The 22,148-nt window shown below is 42.5% G+C and overlaps 1 protein-coding gene across 4 annotated transcripts in view; it reads right to left on the reverse strand.

The window, feature by feature from the left end:
- Window positions 1-22,148, reverse strand: part of MAN1B1 (mannosidase alpha class 1B member 1) — a 1,711,419-nt gene that overhangs the window by 256,363 nt on the left and 1,432,908 nt on the right. For 3 of the 4 annotated variants that reach the window (XM_044058051.1, XM_044058050.1, XM_044058052.1), the window contains exon 12: window positions 16,898-17,092. The exons of the other annotated variant lie outside the window; for it this stretch is intronic. In XM_044058051.1, the coding sequence (XP_043913986.1) occupies window positions 16,898-17,092 (195 nt within the window). The remainder of the gene's footprint in view (window positions 1-16,897; window positions 17,093-22,148) is intronic. 4 annotated transcript variants of the gene reach the window in all.

Raw genomic sequence — 22,148 nt, forward strand, 5'->3', positions numbered from 1 at the left:
CAACCGATGGGGGTCGGATCCGACTCAGCTGTTGCTAAAGCTTGTGGCAACCAAGAACTCCCAAGCTTCTCTCTTACCCATAATGCATCAACACTGCTACCTCAGATCTTGTTTGCTGATTTTTGCCAGAAAGGAAATATTAACTATGCATAGATAAAGGAGGTGAAACTTTGCATGCAGTCAAGACACAAAAAGACTATATCTGGAGCTCAATACAAAGGACAGTGATGTCCCCTTAAAGCCTCATTCCTGGAGACATTTGCAAAGGATGGGGGATGGTGGGTGGGGAGATGAAGAATGAAAATGGACAATACAGATGTAACGTTATGATATGTACATAACTTCTTTATCGAATGTTGTCAGTTTTCATTCTATCATCAACTGATGGGACAGAGTCCCGAGCGACCTAAAATCCTGGGTGGAAGGATGTTCCTGAGCACAGCTGAACCAAAAGATACTCTACCTCTGCAGACCAGATCCAATTTGTAATGAGTAACAAAAGTATGCGGAGTAGCCCAAGTTAGCTGCTGCACATATGTCATCCATGGACATCTTAGAAAGAAAAACTGAAGTTGCCATGGATCTAGTTAAATGAGTTTTGTACTGGTTATGGTAAGGAAACACCCAATTTTTTTTTTTTTTTTTTTTTTTTTTTTTTTACAAATAAATGAAATACAATCAGTTAGCCACGTGGCTACAATTACTTTGGCAACATAGCTCACCTACACAGTATGCCCCTCAACCTAAGCCCCTAAGGCAAAACAGCTTGCCCAATATACTACAATACACTAATCATAGTTGACTCGACAGTGAGGCACATGGATGTCCCACTCACTAGGTTGAATAAGGAGAAGGTAAGAGTCAGCTGTCTTTCGGGTGCCAGGATCCAACACATAACATATGCACTCAGGTCACCCCACAAGTATGACTCTGTATTGTCCATGTGGGTGCGAATGACCTGAGACGTACCTCCCTGGACTACATGAAGAGAGACATGGAGGAGCTGTCAGATTATGTGGCCCAGGCAGGTATGACCCTAGCCCTGAACAGCATCCTACCATTGCCCAGAATGATACCACAGTACAAGCAGAAAATGACCGACTTCAACAACTGGGTAGGTTTCTGGTGTCATTTTAAAGGGATCCAGTATCTGTCTGCTTGGGATGACATGAATGACAGACCCTGATGCTTTTCCAGAGATGGCCTGCATCTGTCACCCCTAGATTTCCGGATACTGGCAAAGGCTCTTGTCACCCCTACAGTGCCTTTTTTAGGCAGTGTTTCAAAGACCAAATTACCACCGTAACAGCTATAAATAAATGCAATCTGAGGGTCATGCTGCTAGAAGTCTAAATCTATCTCAAGATGCACTCGCTCGAAGATCTCCTGAAAATGGAGGACATCGACATTTGTGCTGTAACAGAGACCTGGTTTAAAGCAGCAGAAAGCACCCCTGTGCTACCAGGCTATAACGCATTCCACACCTTTCGGCCCCAGAAAATGGACCGAAGCTCCAAAGGCAGTGGCATTTCCATATTCACAAAGGATATGCACACCTCCAGACTGGTAGCCCAGCATGACGCATCAGAGATATTTCAGGTACAACTAACAGTAGGTAAGATGGCGATTCAGGTCATAGTCTGCTATAGGCCCCCAACCATGTCCCAAGACTCTCATTCCATGTTCCTAAGCACCATGGAAACTATTAAGATCCAACCCAACACTCTCGTACTGGGCGACTTCAACTACTCCTCCATCAACTGGGAAAAGTACTCGTGCACCAATGCACTTGCCCAATGCTTCCTGGAATTCATTAATTCCAATGTGCTGGACCAGTTCATTCTTACCCCCAACTAGAGGAAGCAACATCCCTGACCTGGTTATTACTAACATGGGCAACTGTTGCTCAACACTAATAGTAAATTCCTCCCTGGTTAGATCCAACCACAAACTAATTACCATGGAAATCCACATCTCACTATCACCACCTGCAAAGGTAACCACCATGAAAAACTTCCCCAAAGCTGACTTCGAGCTCCTAAAAACAGAGGTGGCTAACTTCACGGCACCCATGAAAATGGAAAATAGGTGCATGACCACCAAATCTTACACCAATGCACTGTATGAACATGTACATAAATGCATGGAACTAGCCATACCCAACAGAAAGTACAGTTTTGTACCTACCATAAATGTAGATGTCCGAACTGGATAGCATCTGCAGTCATAACAAATGGGTTGTCCTGCCGTCAGGCAGCCCTTCGGTCGGCCGGATTCCAAAGTCTGGGTCCGGGTTCGGCTGATGTCGCACTTCACCCGACGTCATCTCTGCTGGTCTTCGGGTATAAAGGCATCAGCCGACGCCATTTTCCTCAGTTTCTTGCCCCAGATGCCAGTTGCCCTCTTGGAAGGCTGAATTTTGGATAAATGCCAATGTTTCCAAAAAAGTAGAAGGCAAACACAAAAAATAAGCATGTATGTACATATATACAAACAAATACACCATAAGAGACTCCCCCCCCAGCTAGCTATTAGGAGTGTAAATACCCTAGGAGTACCACAGAGGGGAAGGAGGGTGGGTAATCCTGACTGCAGATGCTATCCAGTTCGGACATCTACATTTATGGTAGGTACAAAACTGTACTATGTCCTTCATGGCTGCATCTGCAGTCATAACAAATGGGTAGAATACCATAGCCAAACTAGGGGTGGAGGAAGAAAAATTATGGTGTAGTTAGGATCCCTTGCAGTACAGCAGTGGCAAATCCTGCTCGGGATCTAGAGTATAGAGGTAAATTATAATGCTTGGCAAATGTATGCACGGAGGTCCAAGTAGCCGCCTCAATAATGTCCTTGGTTGCCACTCCTCGTAAGAAAGCTGTGGTAGTGGCTGTAGCCCTTGTAGAACGAGGTCTTATGTTCTGTGGAATTGGTTTTCCATGGTAGGAGTAACAGAATCTTATGCAATTTCCTATCCATTTGGAGATTGTCTGTTTGGAAATTGCTTTTCTTTCCCTTCCTGTTGCATAGGCTACTAAAAGCTGGTCAGTTTTTCTGTTACTTTTGGTTCTGTCCAGGTAGTAGCGTAACTGCCTATGTACATCCAAGGTATGCAGCAGTCTTTCCCCCCTGTTCTGTGGATTGGGAAAGAAGGTAGGTAGGTGGATTGCCTGGTTTAAAGACACTCTGGATACCACCTTAGGCATAAATGTAGGATTAGTTCTCATGGACACCCTATCTTGATGGAAGATTAGGAAGGGTTGCACTGCCATTAAGGCCTGTAGTTCCGAAACCCTCCTTGCTGAGGTAATTGCCAGTAGGAAAGCAGTTTTCCATGACAGGTGTTGCAGATCTGCTGTTGCTGCTGGTTCAAACGGAGGGAGTGTCAACTTTTCTAGCACAAAGTTCAAGTCCCATGCTGGTAATGGTGGTTTCCTAGGAGGTTTTACATTCTTGATCCCTCTGAGGAACTGCCTGAGTAGAGGATGCGAAAAGACAGGTGGATCAAGCTGTATTCTGCTGAAATAGCTGATGCATGTATCTTGATGGAGGAATAGGACAGGCCTGTATGTAGAAGCTCTGCCAAGTACTCCAGAATGTTAGCAATATCTATGTTCGACACATCTTTTCCTCTTTCAGTACTCCAAATGACAAACCTTTTCCATTTTCCTGCATAGTTCCTTCTTGTTGAAGGTCTGCGGGCTTCAAGGATAATGTCTTTAACCCTTTGGGAAAGGTCTGGGTTAGTTGCTGCTATGTGATGTTCCAGGCAGTCAGTTGCAAGGTTTTTAGGTTTGGATGCATGATGTTGTAGTTGTTCTGAGTTAACATCAAAGGCATCAGGGGTATTGACCACATTCCCTCCCGAGACATGCTCCTCAGCAATGGGTACCAGTGTTGTCTTGGCCAATTCGGAGCTATCAGGATTATCCTTGGACGTTCCTCTTTGATTTTCAGTAGCACCTTGTGCATCAAGGGAAGAGGTGGAAATGCATATGCTGTCAGGCCTTTCCAGCTGAAGGATAGAGAGTCCACCTTCCATGCAAGTGGGTGGAAGGTCCTTGTGCAGAATTTTTTGAGCTGGTGATTGAGTGGGGATGCGAATAGATCTATTTGTGGCATTCCCCATTTCTTTGTGATGGCCTTGAAGATGTCCGGGTGTAGCATCCATTCGTGAGCATCCGAGGTGGTTCTGCTTAACATGTCTGCTAGGGTGCTCTCTTTTCCCGGCACAAATATTCCCTGTAACTGTATGTTGTAGCTGAGAGCCAGATTCCAAAGGTCCAAAGTCATTCTGCATAGGGGGTATGAATGAGTGCCTCCCTGTTTGTTGATGTACCACATGACTGTGGTGTTGTCTGTCCTTATCATCAAATGGCCTTCTTTGAGGAATGGTCTGAATTTTTGGATTGCCAGTTTTACTGCCAGCATTTCTTTTTGGTTTATGTGCAGGTGCAGCTGGTCTTGAGTCCACAATCCTTGTATGCATTTGTCCAGCATGTGCGCCCCCCCATCCTAGGTCTGAGGCATCCGTTGTGATGGTTTGGCTTGCTCGAAAGTTGTGGAAGGGTAAGCCTGGGTTTGACTGGCATGCTTGAGCCCACCATAGGAACTCCTGTTTTAGGCATGGGATTAGTGGGATTTCTGTTTCTAAGCTGTGCCTGTGCTGAGACCATAAATTCTTTAGGTACCACTGTAGCTTTCTCATATGCAGTCTGGCATGTGGGACCAAGATTATGCATGATGCCATGAAGCCCAAGGCCTGCAGAACTTTTCTTGCTGTTCGTTTGTTCTGCTTTGTTAATGCCAAGAAGTAAAGAGGGAGTTCTTTTTGTTTTTCTGCAGTTAGGAATGCCATTTGTTTTACTGTGTCCAATTCCGCGCCCAAGAAAGTTCTTGTTTGGGATGGTATCAGCCTTGACTTTTGTAAATTGACTGTGTATCCCAGGGCTTGTAGCAAGTAAATGACCCTTTGTAAATCTGTTGTCAGCTTGCTTTTGTTGTCCGCTTGTAACAGGCAGTCGTCCAGGTATGGATAAATTTGGATTCCCTGTAGTCTGCAGTGAGCGATTACTGATGCCAGGCATTTTGTGAATACTCTGGGCAGTAGATAAGCCAAAGGGCAATGCTGAGAATTGATAATGCTCTGATCCTGCAAGAAATCTGAGGTATCTTCTGCAATTTGGTCGAATGGGGACTTGCAGGTATGCCTCCTTGAGATCTAGAGTTACCAGCCAACACTCCTTGCCCAGCATGGGAAGAAGTTGCTGTAGGGTCAGCATTTTGAATTTTGGGACAATGATGTATGTGTTTAAGACGGACAGGTCGAGAATTGGTCTCCAACTTTTCTCTTTTCTTGGTACTAGGAAGAGTCTGGAGTAGAATCCTTTGCCCTGTTCTGTTATTGGTACTCTTTCCACAGCTCTCATCTTTGTTAATTTCGCTATCTGCTGTAGAGCTTCTATTTTTTTATTTGGAGGTAGGTTTGGCATTCCTCTTTTTACTGGTAAGGTGTGGAAGTGGAACCGGTAGCCTTGGTCTATGGTTTGCAAAATCCACTTGTCTTTTGTGATATAGTGCCAATTTTTCAAAATAAGGCTAACTTTCCGCCTAAAGGTGCTGCTATTTGCTCCCTGGTAGGCGGTGTCAGAGCCAAGTCACTGTGATTGTCCTGTTGCAGTGGCAGTGGTTGTGTCTGTGCCTCGGTTATTGCCTTGCCACTGTCGTCCTCTGTAGGCACCTCCTCTGGATTGATTTCTGCCTCTAGAGCGTCTATTCCTGCCCCTTTGGGATTTTGTGGAGTCTGGAAAGGACCAATTTTTGGCAGGCCAGTTCCTGCTAAACCTTGGGGGCTGAACCTGTAAGAAATCTTTAACTGTTTGTACAGATTTTGCCTTTTCTTCCATTTTCTTCATTACTTGCTGGGCAGGTGTACCAAATAGACTGGCCTTATCCATAGGAGCATATAACAGCTTTGCTTTAACATGATCCGGTAAGACCTGTTCTTTCAACCATGCATGCCTTCTTATCACTGTGCCAGTCATGGCTGATCTAAATGAAGCCTCCAGTGCATCATAGCCACATTTTAAGGAATGGTTACTAACCTGTTGGATGTTATTCACCATTTCTAATACATATTTCTTATCTAAGGATTCATCAGAGGACAGTTTTTAGTTAACTGATCAAGCATAAACTCTTGGTATTGGATCATATGAAACTGACAGTTTAAAGCTCTAGCTGAGAGAGTAGCAGAGGTGTAAACTTTTTTCCCCCATCTCTCTAAGGACCTGGATTCCCTTTCAGAAGGAATAGGGTTTTGCTGTGGTCGAGGCTACTGCCCTAGGCCCCTGGGATATAGTTTGGGATCTGCAAGTGGGGCCTTGTATAGGTGGTGATGAGTGTCTGGCACCCTGTAAAATCTATCTGGTTTGGCAGGGGCTGGAGGTAAAGAATCAGGAGCAGTGCAAACATCATTAAATGCATCATCCACAACAGGCAGTACAGGAGGTATAGCTAAGGGCCTATGTTGTGGTAAGTGCAGAAAAGTCCTAAGCCTTTTCTTGAATCTGAGAAATCTTGTCCCTGCCATTGGAATTGTTCTCTCATGGCATGTAAGGTTTCCCAAAGGAAAATTCCTCTGGTGGAGAGGCAGCTGGAATGGATTCTTCAGCATCGGAATCTTCATAAGTAGAAAAAGGAGCCTCTGGCTGGTCTGTAATGTCTGAGTCATCCGCAGAATCATCAGAGGACACTGGCTCGGGGGGCTCTGCTCTAGGTCTCTTTTCTGGGGGCTGAGAGGCCCTGTCTGGGTGAGATTGGGATCCCCTAATTAAGGATATTAAATCTTCTGCCAGAGTAAGCATTTGTGAACTTGAAGTGGGCCTGTGTGAGGGGGGGCTTAACAGGCACTGATTTAGCAGATTTGGCTGCTTTAGCCCTGGCAAAGGCCTTAATAGACATGGCTGCAGGAGGCCTAGCAGCACCACGTGCTGGGGTAGAGACATCCAAAGGGATGGTGTCTGATAAATCACTAGGAACCACAGTTGTAGGCAAAATTTCTGAGGCCGATTCAACTAAGGTAGCAGGAGCCTCAGTAGTAGTCATGGATTCGCTGAAGATTGACCGGTTTCTCGGTTTCGCCGAAACCGAGACACTCAGCTTGCTTAACCGTGGTTTCGCCGAAACCGCGGACCGCGAGTGTCGGTCTTTTCTTTACTTTTTAACAATTTGGGTAGTCGGAGGATCCGGCGGCATAATGTACGCAAAATCTGAGCCGAAAAACTGTTCAGCAAACTCCGACCGACGCCTAAGCGTTCGTCGGTGGAAGGAAGCACAGGCGAACAGGCTGCTTTGTCGTGGTCTGGGCCTAAGCAAGGCAGACAGTAAGAGTGGAAATCTTTATGAGGTATTTGTTTCCCACAAGTTAAACAGTTATTGACTTTTTCTGACATCGGCTGAGGCAAGAAAGAGTCCCCAACGGGTACTTAGCTTTTAGAAGTCTTCGAAGTAGTATTCGGTAGTAGTAATCTCTGGATCTGACCGACTGGCACTTGCGAACAGCTTCTGCTTCGGGCGCCACGCGGCAAGAAAGACTGGGGAAAATGGCGTCGGCTGATGCCTTTATACCCGAAGACCAGCAGAGATGACGTCGGGTGAAGTGCGACATCAGCCGAAGCCGGACCCAGACTTTGGAATCCGGCCGACCGAAGGGCTGCCTGACGACAGGACAACCCATTTGTTATGACTGCAGATGCATCCATGAAGGTCATCCAAAACGCTCTCCTTCAAAAAAAGGAAGCCAATATGGTGGTCCCCTGCCATTAACAAACTCTACAACAGAAAGAAGAAACTGTTGCAGAAAGAGGTGAAGTCCCAAGACTGGAAAAACTCCCTTATTAGCCTTAACAAAAAGTTGAGGTCCTTCACCAAAACCTCTAAAGCTGGCTATGAAGGCAGAATTGCGGCAGACACTAAAAACCACCACAAAGCCTTCTACAGTTATATCAAGAGTTTCCACGGCAATACCCAGATTTGCTCTGAGTTACTGCACAATGGTACCTACTATACTGAGCCAACAGATATTGCCAACATACTGGCCAACAGAGTGGCAACTTTATCCTTCAACCCCCCCCCCCCCCAAGGACCAATCGCAATACCGGAAGAATGCCAGGCACCCAGCATTACTGCAGCACAGGTTAAAGCTACATTGTCCAAGGCCAATAACACAGCTTCCATGGGACCCAACAATATCTCTGGCTGTGTTCTACATGAACTACAAAGTGAACTGCACCACACCTGTGTGCCCTGTTCAATCACAGCCTCACCTCAGGCTTTGTCCCTACAGAATGGTGCACTGTTACAGTCATCCCTCTCCATAAAGGGGAGTGACTATAGACCCTGGGAATTATCGCCTCATTAGCCTGAGTCTGATATGTAAGGCTATGGAGTGGATCATCATGGACCTAATTAACATGGATATAGGGAATCTCCACTCCGGATCCCACACAATTTGGTTCTGTGAAGAGTAGAGCACACCTGCTCAACCTGGTTGACTTCTTTGAGTCAGTCACCAGAGCTGTCGATGAGGGCAAGGCAGTTCATACAGCCTACCTCGATCTGGCCAAAGCCTTTGATACCATTCCCCACTCAGGAATTATTGATAACTCACCAAACTAGGCATCAACCCCTATATCACTAGGTGGGTTGCAAACTGGCTCACAGATAGAATTCACAGTGTGAAAGTAGCAGATTCCAAGTGAGACTGCCAACCAGTCATGAGTGGAGTCCCACAGGGATCAGTTCTGGGTCCCCTCCCATTTGATATCTACTTCTCAGAAGTCCAGACCAACATGAAGGGACTCTGGCTGACCAAGTTTGCCGACGATTGAAAGCTGGGAGCAATTAACTCCCCAAGTGATGTAGACATCCTACAGAAGGGTCTCACTGAGACAAACAACTGGTGTCAAAACCATGGCCTTAAGCTTAATACCAAAAAATGTGTCATCATTCCCTTTGGGAAAAACTCAGTTCCCACTAATTACCACACTGATGGCAGCCCACTGAACACTGAAGGAGACTTGGGGGCCATGTGCCCTGAATACATTTTCCTGCCATGTGGGCCCCCCAGGCATAATCTGAAGCATCTGTTGTTAGTGTTTGCCTGGCTGTGGGTAAAGTGAATGGCTGTCCCTTGTTGTGGTGACAGGCCTGTGCCCATCATCGAAACTCCTGTTGCAGGCAGGGAATGAGTGAAATTAATGATTCCAGGCTGTGGCAATGTTGAGTCCAAACACATTTTAGGTACCATTGTAGTTTCCTCATATGCAGTCTTGCATATGGAATTAGCAGAATGCAGGAGGCCATGTAGCCCAGAGCCTGCAGAATTTTTCTTGCAGATAACTGGGTCTTTGTTGTCATGCTTTCGAAGTAAGAAGTCAGTTGCCTTTGTTTGTCTGGCGTGAGATAAGCCATCTGGGCAGTTGTATTTAAGCTTGCACCCAGGAATATTAACTCTTGAGAGGGTACTAGTTTTGATTTCTTTTCGTTTACTGTGTACCCTAGGCAAATTCGTAATCTTTTTATAAACGCCAGATGCTTTAGTAGAATGTCTTTGGTCTCTGCTTGAATAAGGCAGTCGTCCAAGTAGGGATATATTTGAATTCCTCATTGTCTGCAAAATGCAATTACTGGTGCCAGGCATTTTGTGAAGACCCTGGGTGCAGTAGATAAGCCAAAGGGCAGTGCAGAGAATTGGTAGTGCATTGAGCCAGCTATGAATCTGAGGTATCTTCTGCAAGACTGTCTGATTGGGACATGCAGGTATGCCTCTTTGAGGTCCAAAGTTACAAGCCAAGCCTTCTTGCCCAGCATGGGCAGAAGCCGTTGCAGAGTCAACATTTTGAATTTTGGAATGTCCAGAAAAGTATTTAGAATAGACAGGTCCAGAACTGGTCTCCATGCTTTGTCCTTTCTTGTTACTAAGAAAAGTCTTGAGTAAAATCCTTGTCCCTGCTCTTGTTGTGGCACTGGCTGAATAGCCCTCATGTCCATGAGAGATGAAACTTGTTTTTGTGCCTCTGCCCATTGATTGTGCGGTAGGTCTGGCATACTTTTTACCTTTGGAAGGGTGTGAAAGTGGAACCTGTAGCCCTGAGAGACTATATTTAGGACCCATTTGTCCTGGGTGATCGTGTGCCAATTTTGTGACAAAAGTGCTAGCTTTTCCCCTAAGTGTGCTGCCAAAAGATAAATGCTTGGCATTGGCAGAGGGAAGTCATTGGGACTGTTTCCTATATGGCTGTGATTTGTCTTCTCCGCTTTTGGAGGCAGAAGCACACCACTGTTTGGGCCTGTATGAGCCCTGGGGCTGTTGTCTGCCTCTAGGTCGTCTGTATCTGCCTCTTTGTGGCCTGTCATGGGAAATGACCAATTCTTAGAAGGCCAGTTCCTGCTAAATCTGGGTGGCTGTACCTGTAAGAAATACTTCACTGTCTGCATAGATTTAGCTTTATCCTCCAGTTCCTTCAACACCTCTTCTGCCTTAACACCAAACAAAGTATCATGCTGTAATGGAGCATCCAATAATTTTGCTTTAACATGATCAGGCAGAGTCTGTTCCTTTAACCAAGCCATGCCTTCTAATAACAGAACCTGTTACAGCGGCCCTACAAGAGGCCTCCAGTGAATCATAACCACATTGCAAAGTATGTTTTCCCACTTGTTCAGCTGCATGCAATAAATCATGCAATTCCTTGTTCTCAGAACATTCAGAATTTGTCAACATTTTCTGTTTTAACAGAGACATTAAGTATTGATGATATTTAAGCATATGAAACTGACAATTTAAAGCCCTTACAGCCAAGGTAGCAGAAGTGTAAACTTTTTTCCCCATCTGTCCAGTGCCCTAGAATCTCTATCTGAGGGGACAGGGTTTTTTGCAGTAGCAGCCTTGACCCCTTTGGGATCCTGAGAAATAGTTTCTGGGTCAGCAGCAGGGTTTTTATATAGAAATTTATGAGAATCTGGAACCCTGTAGTATCTCTGTCTGGCTTAACAGGTGCAGGAGGTAGAGTCGGGAGACAGGCCGGACTCTGAAATTACATCATCTACAACGTCTAGAACAGGTGGAATAGCAAGAGGTCTGTGCTGAGGTAATAGAAGAAAGTTTCTGAGCCTTTTATTAGAATCTGAATAATCTTGGCTCTCCCAGTGGAAATGCTCCCTCATGGTATGCAGGGTTTCCCCAAATGAGTAATCCTCAGGAGGAGAAGCTGAAGGAATAGATTCTTCAGCATCAGAATTCTCATAGGGAGGAATAGAGTATCCCTGTTCTGAAGAGGAGTCAGAGGAAATGGAAACTTGATCAGAGGAATCATATTCAGTATCTTGCCTAGGCCTCTTATCAGGAGGGGGATGGGAACCCCTGATCAAAGTAATTAGGTCTTCGGCCATTTTGAGCATCTGTTTCTTAGGCAATGGAAGTCTGTCCTGGAGAATGCTGTACTTGTTTCCTTGTCTTTAAAACTGTTAGTCTTTGTCTTGGATGCTGAAGTTGGCTTGATATAAAGCTGTGTAGGTCTGAAAACACCCTCAGAAGCCGATGCCTGCTCAGCGGCTCCGGACCCATCTGAGGGATTAGTTTCCGAAGACCCAATACCTTGAGTATCCAGAGGCCTAGTTGTCTCTACGTGGGAGTCGGAGGCAGCCTGTGGCTCTGAGGTAGCAGGTGTTAAGGGGCTGCGAAAACGCCTCACTGACAACTGGCGAACCGGCGACTGGCCTAGAAGAGGCTTCGTCGTCGGTTTTGGACCTCGGATGCCTGTCCTTTTCTTTTTCCTTGCGCTTTTTATGAATTCCGGTCGTCGGTTGTTCTGACGGCATTATATAGTTAAACCTTCGGCCAAAGTAATGAAAATCAAAATTGTACCGACGCTTAATAGTGCGTTGGTTAAATCTAGCACAAAACCGACAACTAGCAACGTCGTGGTCAGGGCCTAGGCAAGGAATACAGTAAGAATGAAAATCCTTATGAGGTATTTGCTTCCCACAAGAAATACAATTGTTAACTTTTTCTGACATCGGTCTGGAGCAAGAAAAAGTTTCTAGCGGGTACTTAGCTTTATAGAAGACTTTGGATCTGAAATTCAATTTCGAAAATCTCAGGAGTCGGCTGACCGGCACTTGCGAACTGCTTTTGCTTCGGGCACCGCACGACAAGAAAGATGGAAGAAAATGGCGTCGGCTGCATCTTTTATACCCCTGGTGCACTGACGTCAGGGAAGAGGTGACAGCAACAGATGCCGGACCAGGACTTTGGAATTCAGGCCGACTGCGGGTAGCCTGCCAGCAGGATAACCCAAGTGTAATGACTGCAGCAGTGAAACACAATGACCATCTGGAGAAGCCCACCGTTTAGCCTGAGTTTTGAGATCCTTGGATGGATCATGCCTGTCAAGTGAGACAGGAGGTCTGGAGATGAATCCAGAACCCGAGGTTGGTGAAATAAGTGAGGCCAAAGGAAGGGGAACCAAAATCTGTTGAGGCCAGTTAGGTGCAATGAGGATGACTTTGCTCTTCAACATGGCAGCTTTCTGTAGGAATTTCGGAATCAGCGGAACTGGTAGATAAGCATATAGTAGACCGGGAGGCCAATCGTGAAGTAGAGCATCCCTCGGTGATTCCCCCTGTGGGGGATTAGGGCAAAGTAGTTGCTGCATTTGTTTAGGCAAGAAGCAAAAAGATTGCAGCAAGGCTGGCCCCACCTATGAAAAATCATTTCTGTCACGTTCTTGCTGAAAGACCACTTGTGAGGTAGAAGAATGTACCTGCTCAGCTTGTCTGCCATCATACTGGACTTCCCCGGATTGTGCATTGCTATGAGAAAGTGGTTGGATGAGATCACCCACTGCCACACTCTGAGTGCTTCTTGACACAAGGAGTAAGATCTGGTCCATCCTCGTTTGTTGATGTACCAAATTACTGACATATTGTCCATTTGCACTGCAATCATCCCTGAAGGGAGAGCATTCTGAAGGGCCTGCAACTCTGACAGCACTGCTCTCATCTCTAGGACACTGATACGCAAATTGGCCTCTTTGGGGAACTAAGTGCCATTGACTGTTTTCCCTAGAAAATGCCCTCCTCACCCCAATTAGGAAGTGTCCGCGGTAACTATGGCCTTGGGCTGTGGGGGAACAAACAGACGGCCTTGTAGAACCTGATCTGATTGAATCCACCACCTGAGCTCTCTCTTGCATATGTGTGGGATTTGTATCAGAGTTGACATGGGTTGGTAATGTATCGACCATTGTGTTGCTAGCATCCACTGCAGAATCCTCATATAAAATCTGGCTAAAGTTGCTAGTGCTACTGCTGCGGACACTGATCCTAGAGCTTGAAGCACCAAGTGGGCCAAAATCTTCGTACTGCAGATTATTTTTCTGACCTGTGATCTTATAGTTTGAACCCTTGAGAGAGCCAGTGAAGCTATCATTGACTTTGTGTTGAAAAGCGCTCCTATGAATTCTAAATTATGAGTTGGTTCCAGTTGAGACTTGTCGTAGTTTATGGTTATCCTCAGATGAGAACACATCTGGGGAACCCAATCACTTGCCCTTATTAATTGATGCCTGGTCAGGACGGTAATGAGCTAGTCATCTGGATATGGAAACACCCAGAATCCTTGCAGTCTCAAGTGAGCTGCTACTACTGTCATACATTTGGTGAACACCCTGGGGGCTGTGGTGAGAACTCTGAATTGGTAATGACTGATCTGTTTATCTTTTTTGTGATAGTATGCATTTTGAAGGTCTAAGGAGCACACCCAGTCATTCTTGCCCAGAAATGGGAGAAAAGACTGAACAGTGACCATCCGAAACTTGGTGCATCAAACTGACTTGTTTAAGGTGCTGAGATCCAAAATTGGTCTCCAGTCCCCTGTTCTCCTTGGCACTAAAAAGAACCTTGAGTAAGTTACAAATTCCATCTGGTCTGGGGGGGACCTCTTGGAGGACTCTTTTTCTAGCAGCTTTTGTAATTGAAATGCTGATTCTTCCCTCTGACTGGGTGGAACAACAGGGATTATTCTTGAGATTGGAGGTGGAAGGGAAAAGGGTACTATATAACCTCTGGAAACGATCCTCTGCACCCAAGTATCTTTTATGTTTAGCTAGGCTCTCTGGTGCAGGGATAATCGACCCATGATTGCCTCCAGAGGTGGACAATTGGACCTCTTTTCAGAAGCTGGTAGGGTCTTTATCAAAGAAAGAACCTCTGGATCCCAGGTTTTGAGGGCCATCTCTGCCTCGGGTGTGGCATCGACCGGTGGAGTCCCCCCCCCCCCCCTGCCTCAGGGGAACTTCCAACATACGTGTCCTGGAAAGGACCCCAGGATTTCTTGAACTTCAGACCTGAGGGATCTGATCCAAGATCCTGCTATTGATCTCTAGCATGTTTATTTTTTATACGGGGGTGTATAGCCTTGAAAGAAAACTGTAATAGCTGTAAAGGGCATGAGGAGAGGTGCCTGTAAACTCCTCTGATTGACAGAAATTGTTTTAATATATTCCTCAACAACCTAATGTCAGATTCAGGATTTGTCAACTACAACATAATATTGTTTGTAAACAAATTTCTTCAAGACAAACTATTTACTCAAGTGATAACTGGCAAGCTTCAACTCCCCATCAAACTCACTGAACTCCATGGAGTTTAGCAGAACATATACCACCACACTATACCAGCATGTAAGCAGCTGCATAGATGTAGCTGTAGCCCGCAAGTACAAATTCATAGATTAGATTCATAGATTAGTACTAGGCTAAATGCCCTTGTGGGCCATTTTAAGCCTAGCCAATTACCCCATGTGAATGCTTTCCATACCAGGGACGTTTGGCAAAATACAGAAGGCGGTATTGAGAGAAACATCAACTCAGGTAAGGTTTTTAGTGGAATCAAGAACAGAAGGTGCTATTAAAAAAAGATAATTAATAAGCTATTTCAAATGTTACATAATAATTATAAAAAAGTACAATCAGAGCTAATTTAAAAAGACAGAGGGAAGATACTTCTTTTCTAATTTGTAATCTAATGTGAAGAAATTTGCAAGTCCCCTACATGTGTTGAGAAGTCCAAAAGATTTACAATATTTGCATGGAAATACATACACAGGTATGTCTATATTTCAAGTAGGTTTCAATTATTTTCAATCAAGTGTTGAGCAGACATTGCAGATGTGAAGGGAGTACCAGAGGAGATTCTGAGTACATTTTCGGAGAATGTTTAGAGTTATCCGACTTTAAGGATTCCCTATAGAATGTCCTGACAGTTGTTGGGGGAACATACTATACTAACTAGGGGGATTATGTTATTGAGCTGGTGCCTGGGTTTAGAATTGTCTAGACACAGTAAAGTCTTACGTTTGATGCCAGCAAATCAGACATTAAACTAGCTGTAAATAAAGTGCTGAATACTGTAAAGGAAATAAAAGATCTGGAGTTGGGATCATTTAAAGATGGAGGAAGTCATTTTTATAAAAACAAATAATGCATTTGGGAACAAGATATACAAAATAATGCTCAAATTGCTAAAATTAATAGATTGGTTGAGTTTCTCCCCTCACAGCAAAAGGTAATGCACTTTGTTTTTTAGCATTCTGTGCCTTCTATGCATGTCCTCCCTGTTTTCACCTGCATTTTCTCCGAGTGCTCAAGTTTCTTCCCACATTCCTGGACCAGGGACTCTCTAAGCTTTCTGGAGGTGAGCGTGTACATGTGCCAACTTACTTCTGGTCTCCCTTTGCTTTGTAAACTCAGCTAATAGTGACTATCCTCGGGGTCACTATAGAAGTCAGCTGCAACTTGTGAGAGCCACAGAATAACTGAAAAGTGTATGAATATTTTTCAAAGTAGAAAAACAAAAGAACAGTGTTATGATGGAAACTACATGCAAAATGCATGTACATTAGTAACACTTTACATTGTGTACATACATTCATGGCACAAATTAACAGTGTGAGGAATAAATAGTTTTTCTTATCCTTTCCTGGTTTATTTTCTTACTTTATCTAAATTTCTCTGTTGCTGAGAGATCCAGATGGTGTAATTATTAGTCAATAACTGATTTTTACCCAAATTAACTTTACTAAATTTTTTTTTTAGAAATTTCTCAGTTTTCATCATGGAAGAGCTCTAATTAACCTGCTTTTCAGTGTGGAGCCATCTTGGAAATCATTATTATGGTGATGTTGGCAGACAATAAAGATATTACCTGGAAAAGCAAAACAAGAAATAAACTAACAGTAGACAGTGTGATAGCAATAATGAAAGAAGGAAGAGAAAAGGAAGTAAGATCCCTTAAGAGATGTGGGGAAAGTAAAATAAATGTAACCAGTGCGGCAAATTCATGTACACATTGTAAAAAAAAAAAAAAGGCAGTGCTAAACAGTAGGAGGTCAGTGGGATGGTATGCTAAAATAAAAACAATGGATGGAATATATCATATTTTAATGCGAATAAGACTATTAGCAGAATGTAGAAACTTAAGAGAGACATTATTAATTGAGGTTATAACTCAATAAGAAAACTCTAGATGTGTTGCTTAAAAAGTAATACTACTAAAATAATGGTGCAGAATATGAGGCAAAACATTTAAAAGTTCTTACCTACTGTTTTAAGTATTTGTAATTTTTTTTAATGTTACGTATGTGTTAAAAATCGTCTTTTAAAACAAAGTCAAACTTAGCAGCCTGGGTGAAATTCATGGATGGCATCTGCTAAGATGCTTTATATTTTTACAGACACACTTTTCACCTACAACATACCAGCTTAATGTTCAGAGGGGCTGACAGTTTCTGAAACAATAAGGGAGGAGGGACCAGAACTTGTAATAGGATGTCTACCTTGACTTCAACATCTTTGCTTTGCTGAGGATACAGATTAAAGTGAACGATCTCTGGGCTCAGTCCTGTTTCCATCTGAACATACATTTGGTAGCAAGTCTCCATGAGGGCTTTTGCCAACTCCATGTGTTCAGGAGAAAGTCCGTGGTGAGCACCCAGAGAGAGTGTCCCTGGCAAAAAGCAGACCAAATGATCCTACAAAACAAAACAATGAGTTACCACAAGACAGTGAAAAAAACAGATGAGACAATGACAGTTACCACAAGATAGTGAACAAACAAATGACAACTTAAACATCTAAGGGATCACTGGACTATACCAAAAGTGTAGGCAATGCACCAAGTGTCTGGGAGGTGATGCTTTGCAGCTGAATTTTTAAAGTCTTAGCATAAAGATGATGCAAGGTTCCATGTCCCTTAAGCACATTCAAGTAATTAAAAGTGCTACTGTTCTACATAATGTGTAGCAAATGTAAATGCTACCTACTGCAAACAACATGCATGTGTATTTTACATGAAAATATAATACATTACCAGGGGAGTAGCCAGGATGCTACTTGGAATTCAAATCTTGTACTGTGTTAACTCCAACTCCTCACCATGCAAAAGTTTAGAAATCTACACATCTGTACAAACTCTGGCACCTCTATACATAGGAGATGGCCTACAACTATAAATGGCTATTTTTCGAGTATTCCTCCTACTTCTAAACAGTGTATGGATACATTTTTATATACAAGTTTAAATAGTTCTTAACATTCTGAATTCTAAGAAGCACAATATTTCTGACAGATGTTCAGAAAAAGAATCTGCTCATCAGGTGCACAGAGCGTGTCTGCACCACTCAATTCCATTCACTAAGTTCATAAATATAGTGATAGGACTTCATTGCAAGATCCGATCTTCTTGCCCTTACCAAAGAAGGGGTGAAACTGTGTTGTGGTAATACTAGCCTTGGTATTTTTACTTCAACAGCTGGCAAATGAGAGATGACAGCTGCAGAGATAACCTAAGGGAGCATTAAGTGACACAGTTTATATGTGCTGAAATTGCTCCTTGCTTTTCTTTTACAACCTCTGAACATACCTTAACTATCCAGATTTTCGCCTCTTATTTTTGCCCTGTTCCTCATAAAATTTGTTTTATGGCAAATCACTGAAGAGTGAAGTTGCTAAACAATGACAAACATAAACACATCATCTTTTATTTGAGCAACTTTCTAAGTTTATAAGAGCAATATTTAAAATTTGTTCCTATTTTTGGACCTTTGTCCTTCCATCATTTTTGGCTTTCTCCAGATTTACTGTGCTGACTGGTTGAGAAGCATGCTTCTAAAACAATTTACTGTTGAACAATGTGCATATAATTACTTTCCAATGTCACTGACCAATTCTCTCCTGTTTCTAGTGACACTCAGTGTGAATCTGAAGTCATATTTCTCTTTCCAAGGTATTCAGTCCATAACCACACCGTTTAACATTCCTACAACATGTTCTCCATACTAACAGCAGTGAAAAGGTTAACCATCCTAATTTAAGTTTCCAACACATGACAAGATAACTCTCTTGAACAGCCAAAATGCAAAAACACCACTCAGATGCACCAGACACACAATGTCACATTCTAACATGCAGCAAAAAATATACACTCACTGCAAGAAAGCCAACACACACACAAATGTCACAAATCAAGCCATCAAGTGGAAGATGCACACTCTATAGTTAATTGCCTCCTGCAAAGCATTAGTTATTCAAGACACAGATTACCTTAAGGATATCATGCCTTGGACCATCAGCAGTACGTGCAGAATACAATACTGCCAGAAAGAATACGGCAGACGCCATATGACAAGAAAATGGGTTTCCCTGCATGGGTACTTGCTGTGCACCACTCTTCCAACTCTTTTTGCAAAGAACAGTGTTTTCTGATAATATGATCAAAATTAGTGCATGTCTCATAAATCCAATACTTTTGCCTCTCAATAACATAGCATTAAATCAAGATATTAAAGGGGGCATATGTCTTAATCTGTTTTCAAACCTTCTAATAAACTTTTCATTGCTATGTCCCTAGTTCTCCCTTTGAGTGACAGCACAAATATGTGCATGTTCGGCTCAGAGATGGAATCTAAATGACAGCTCAATTTTTCCAACTTTCACAGGGCATATTTTCATCAAACCGAACACAAACTGGACTTTATCATAATCTATACTGCAGCAAAAAAGAATATAATCGTTACTAGAAAGCCATAGCTTAAACCTGTCACAAAGCTAGTGGAAAACATGCTCTAATAAATCTCCCACTGAAGAGATACAGAAGTCCCAAAGGAAGCAACAGCAGATTCAAGAGACAGCACTCTGCCCCACCAACAATTATTCCTCTAATAACATTTTAATAGTCTTGTAGCTGCTTCTCAAAAAACTCCTTGTCAACAACACTCCATAACTGCCTTTTCTGAAAGTTTTATCTTTTTTAATTTTACAACAAATATCTATGTGACTGCAAACGCAGCAATGACATTTGCTGTTAATAGCATTTAATGATGCTCTTAATTTCCCAAATGCCAGTCCATTTCAAAGCGATTCAGGATTTTTATAAAAACTTATATGAAGAATAAATGCATTCAATGATTTATCCATATCAATCGACAAATTTTCATAAAAGCATATTCTCCATTCACAGCCAAAGGTTTCCAGGAATTTATTGGAGAAAACTGGCAAAGGAATCTAGGTTACTGGAAGCAAATAATTTGAGAGATCAAGGTAACAGAATAGGAAGAGGCCAAGAATTTATTTGGATTGCAAGCTACAGACTGACGTCCCCATCAAATATTGATATCAGAGCAAAGAGAAAGGGGGATCTTAAGTGAAAGACTGGAACTGGCAAAATTTTAGTAGAATCTGGAACAAAAGCCTCTGTTAAAAATGGTTAATTAGTAAAGCATATAAAATATTGCATGATAACTATAAAAATAAATCAGAGGAAGTTAGAAAGGATTGGGAACAGAGACTAGATAAGCAGTTCATAAAGAAACAATAGGGGGATATGTGTGTGTCTCCCAAATATGCAACGAAGTCTAGAAGATTTGGGATCTTTGCTTGAAAGTGCCTACATGGGTGTTTTTATAGCCAAAGTAGACTCCAAAGTCTTTTTCCGAAGGCAGACAGCAAATATTGGAGGTGTGATGGAAAAGAAAGACGTAAATAGGAACATATTTTTTGGGAGTGTAATGAGTTGGCAGAGTTTAAAATTTTTTCACAGACTACTCTATCAGAAATACTGGGTGAGCAAACTGGTATACTTAAGAAAATTATTTTTTTGAGCTATGATACAGAATCGGAATTGCCTAGACATAGTAAGGCCTTGCTGAGTCTAATTATGGTGGCTGCCAAAAAAGCAATTACTAGAAAATGGAAATCAAAGTCTAAACCAACTGTACTAGAAGTAGTGAACATAATAACAGAGATAAAACAATTGGAGATGGGATCTTCAGAAAAGGATAGGAGCAAATTACACAAAAAATAGAAATTGTGGGATCATTACATGCAGAATAATGGTTTGGAGGAGGAATTATATTTAAAAGATGGCAGGATTTCAATGAGCTATGTAATGTTTGACTGACAATGACTGGATAAGATTATAAGTAATGTATAATATTTGCAACTAAAAATAAGTCAATGTGGTTTGTTTTCATTTTAATGTATGACTGCCTATACCATAAGTGATAATTTAATACAGATATTTGTTTAAAAAAAGTTTGCGGAGTAATAACCTATTCTTTGAGCAGCTAGAACCTCTATATTTGTGTATATTTAATGAGAAACAAAATGCAATTTCCAATATGATACACATCTTAGAGCCACTGCCTCAAAATACAACAGCTAGGCAAATCCAATAAGTTGATTTTATGATCTCCTGTCAAGCCATCACCATAATTTGTTTTGGCGGGGAAGAGGTTGTGGAAGCGCACTGTAATCTGCATCTAGAAGTCCCCATCCAACCACTACCTTTCTTTCCACTCCACTAACTACCTTGATTATAGCAAGCTCAGAAGCTCATAAGCCTAGTACTTATTATACAGCAGGAACTTCTTATTGTAACATTTGTTAATGTCTGTTATGTACTTCACAGATAAAGATTCTAGTTGTCTACTGATGTACTATGTTCTTCATCTGTAAATATGTTGTAGGTAATTGCTATGTTAAATTGTTAACCACTATGTAATCCAATGTAACTACTATCTGTTTATTTTAACTGTGGAGCTTTTCTCCCCGGGCCTCCGCTGAAAATGGACCTACGTCCAGACGGACACTCCCGGTCAACAAATGTAAATAAATAAATAAATAAAAGTTGTGAAAGCTCATATTTTGCCCTGTTAAATACAAGAATGCCCAGTGCTAAAGAAATATATATGGTCAAGACAGATTAAAACTGCAATATTCTTCACACTTCTCTATAAAGATCAGTGTTTCCTGGCACACTTGTTCATTAATAATCATGTGATATAAATACTGCAAAGTTTCAGTAAGCATTAAGGCACGGCATAGTGTATGCTGCTGTAGAACATCATTCCCATGACATTGCACAGCACAAAGAGAACATGTTTTGAGCATCCATGGATGAAGTTACTGCACAAAAAACAACCTTGCTCTATTGCTAACTAATGTATTTTTTTCTTTTAATAAGCCCTGTGATGTTACTATGCAGTGCGGTAGTATAATCACCAAGTTTGTTGCTCAATAATCAAGTCTTTTTGTAAAGTTGTGTGTGCATAGTTTTACATCTATCCTATCCATCCACTATGTGCATGTATACGGATTTATGACATGATCAAATATGCATATATTTAGGTTCATATGTTGGTACTAGGCTATCAGCCCTAGGGCCTATACAAGCCTAGCCATAACAATTTCCTGGCTATTTCTTCCCACACTATTTACTTCAATGGACCCCTGTCTAGCAGGGCGACTGATGTGATCCCCGGGGTGCATTTCCTTTCTCCCATCCAATCATCAAGGTTCCTTTTGAAGAGGGCCAAAGAGGCATTCTGCTTGACATGTATGGGCAGTCTATTCCAGAGTCTGGGGAGTCTCTGGGTCAGGAACCTATCCCTCCAGCATGTTTTGTTTATTGTGATGACAAGATTTAGATCCCTGGAGTGTGTCTCTCTGAGGGATTGGGATTTCTTTAAGTGTAGCATGTCCGACAGCTCTGGGTTTGACATGGCCTTGTGATCACCAGAGATCGCCTCC

The sequence above is a fragment of the Protopterus annectens genome, chromosome 16.part0, assembly GCF_019279795.1.
Source record: "Protopterus annectens isolate FY-2018-M chromosome 16.part0, PAN1.0, whole genome shotgun sequence".
NCBI classification, from domain to species: domain Eukaryota; kingdom Metazoa; phylum Chordata; order Ceratodontiformes; family Protopteridae; genus Protopterus; species Protopterus annectens.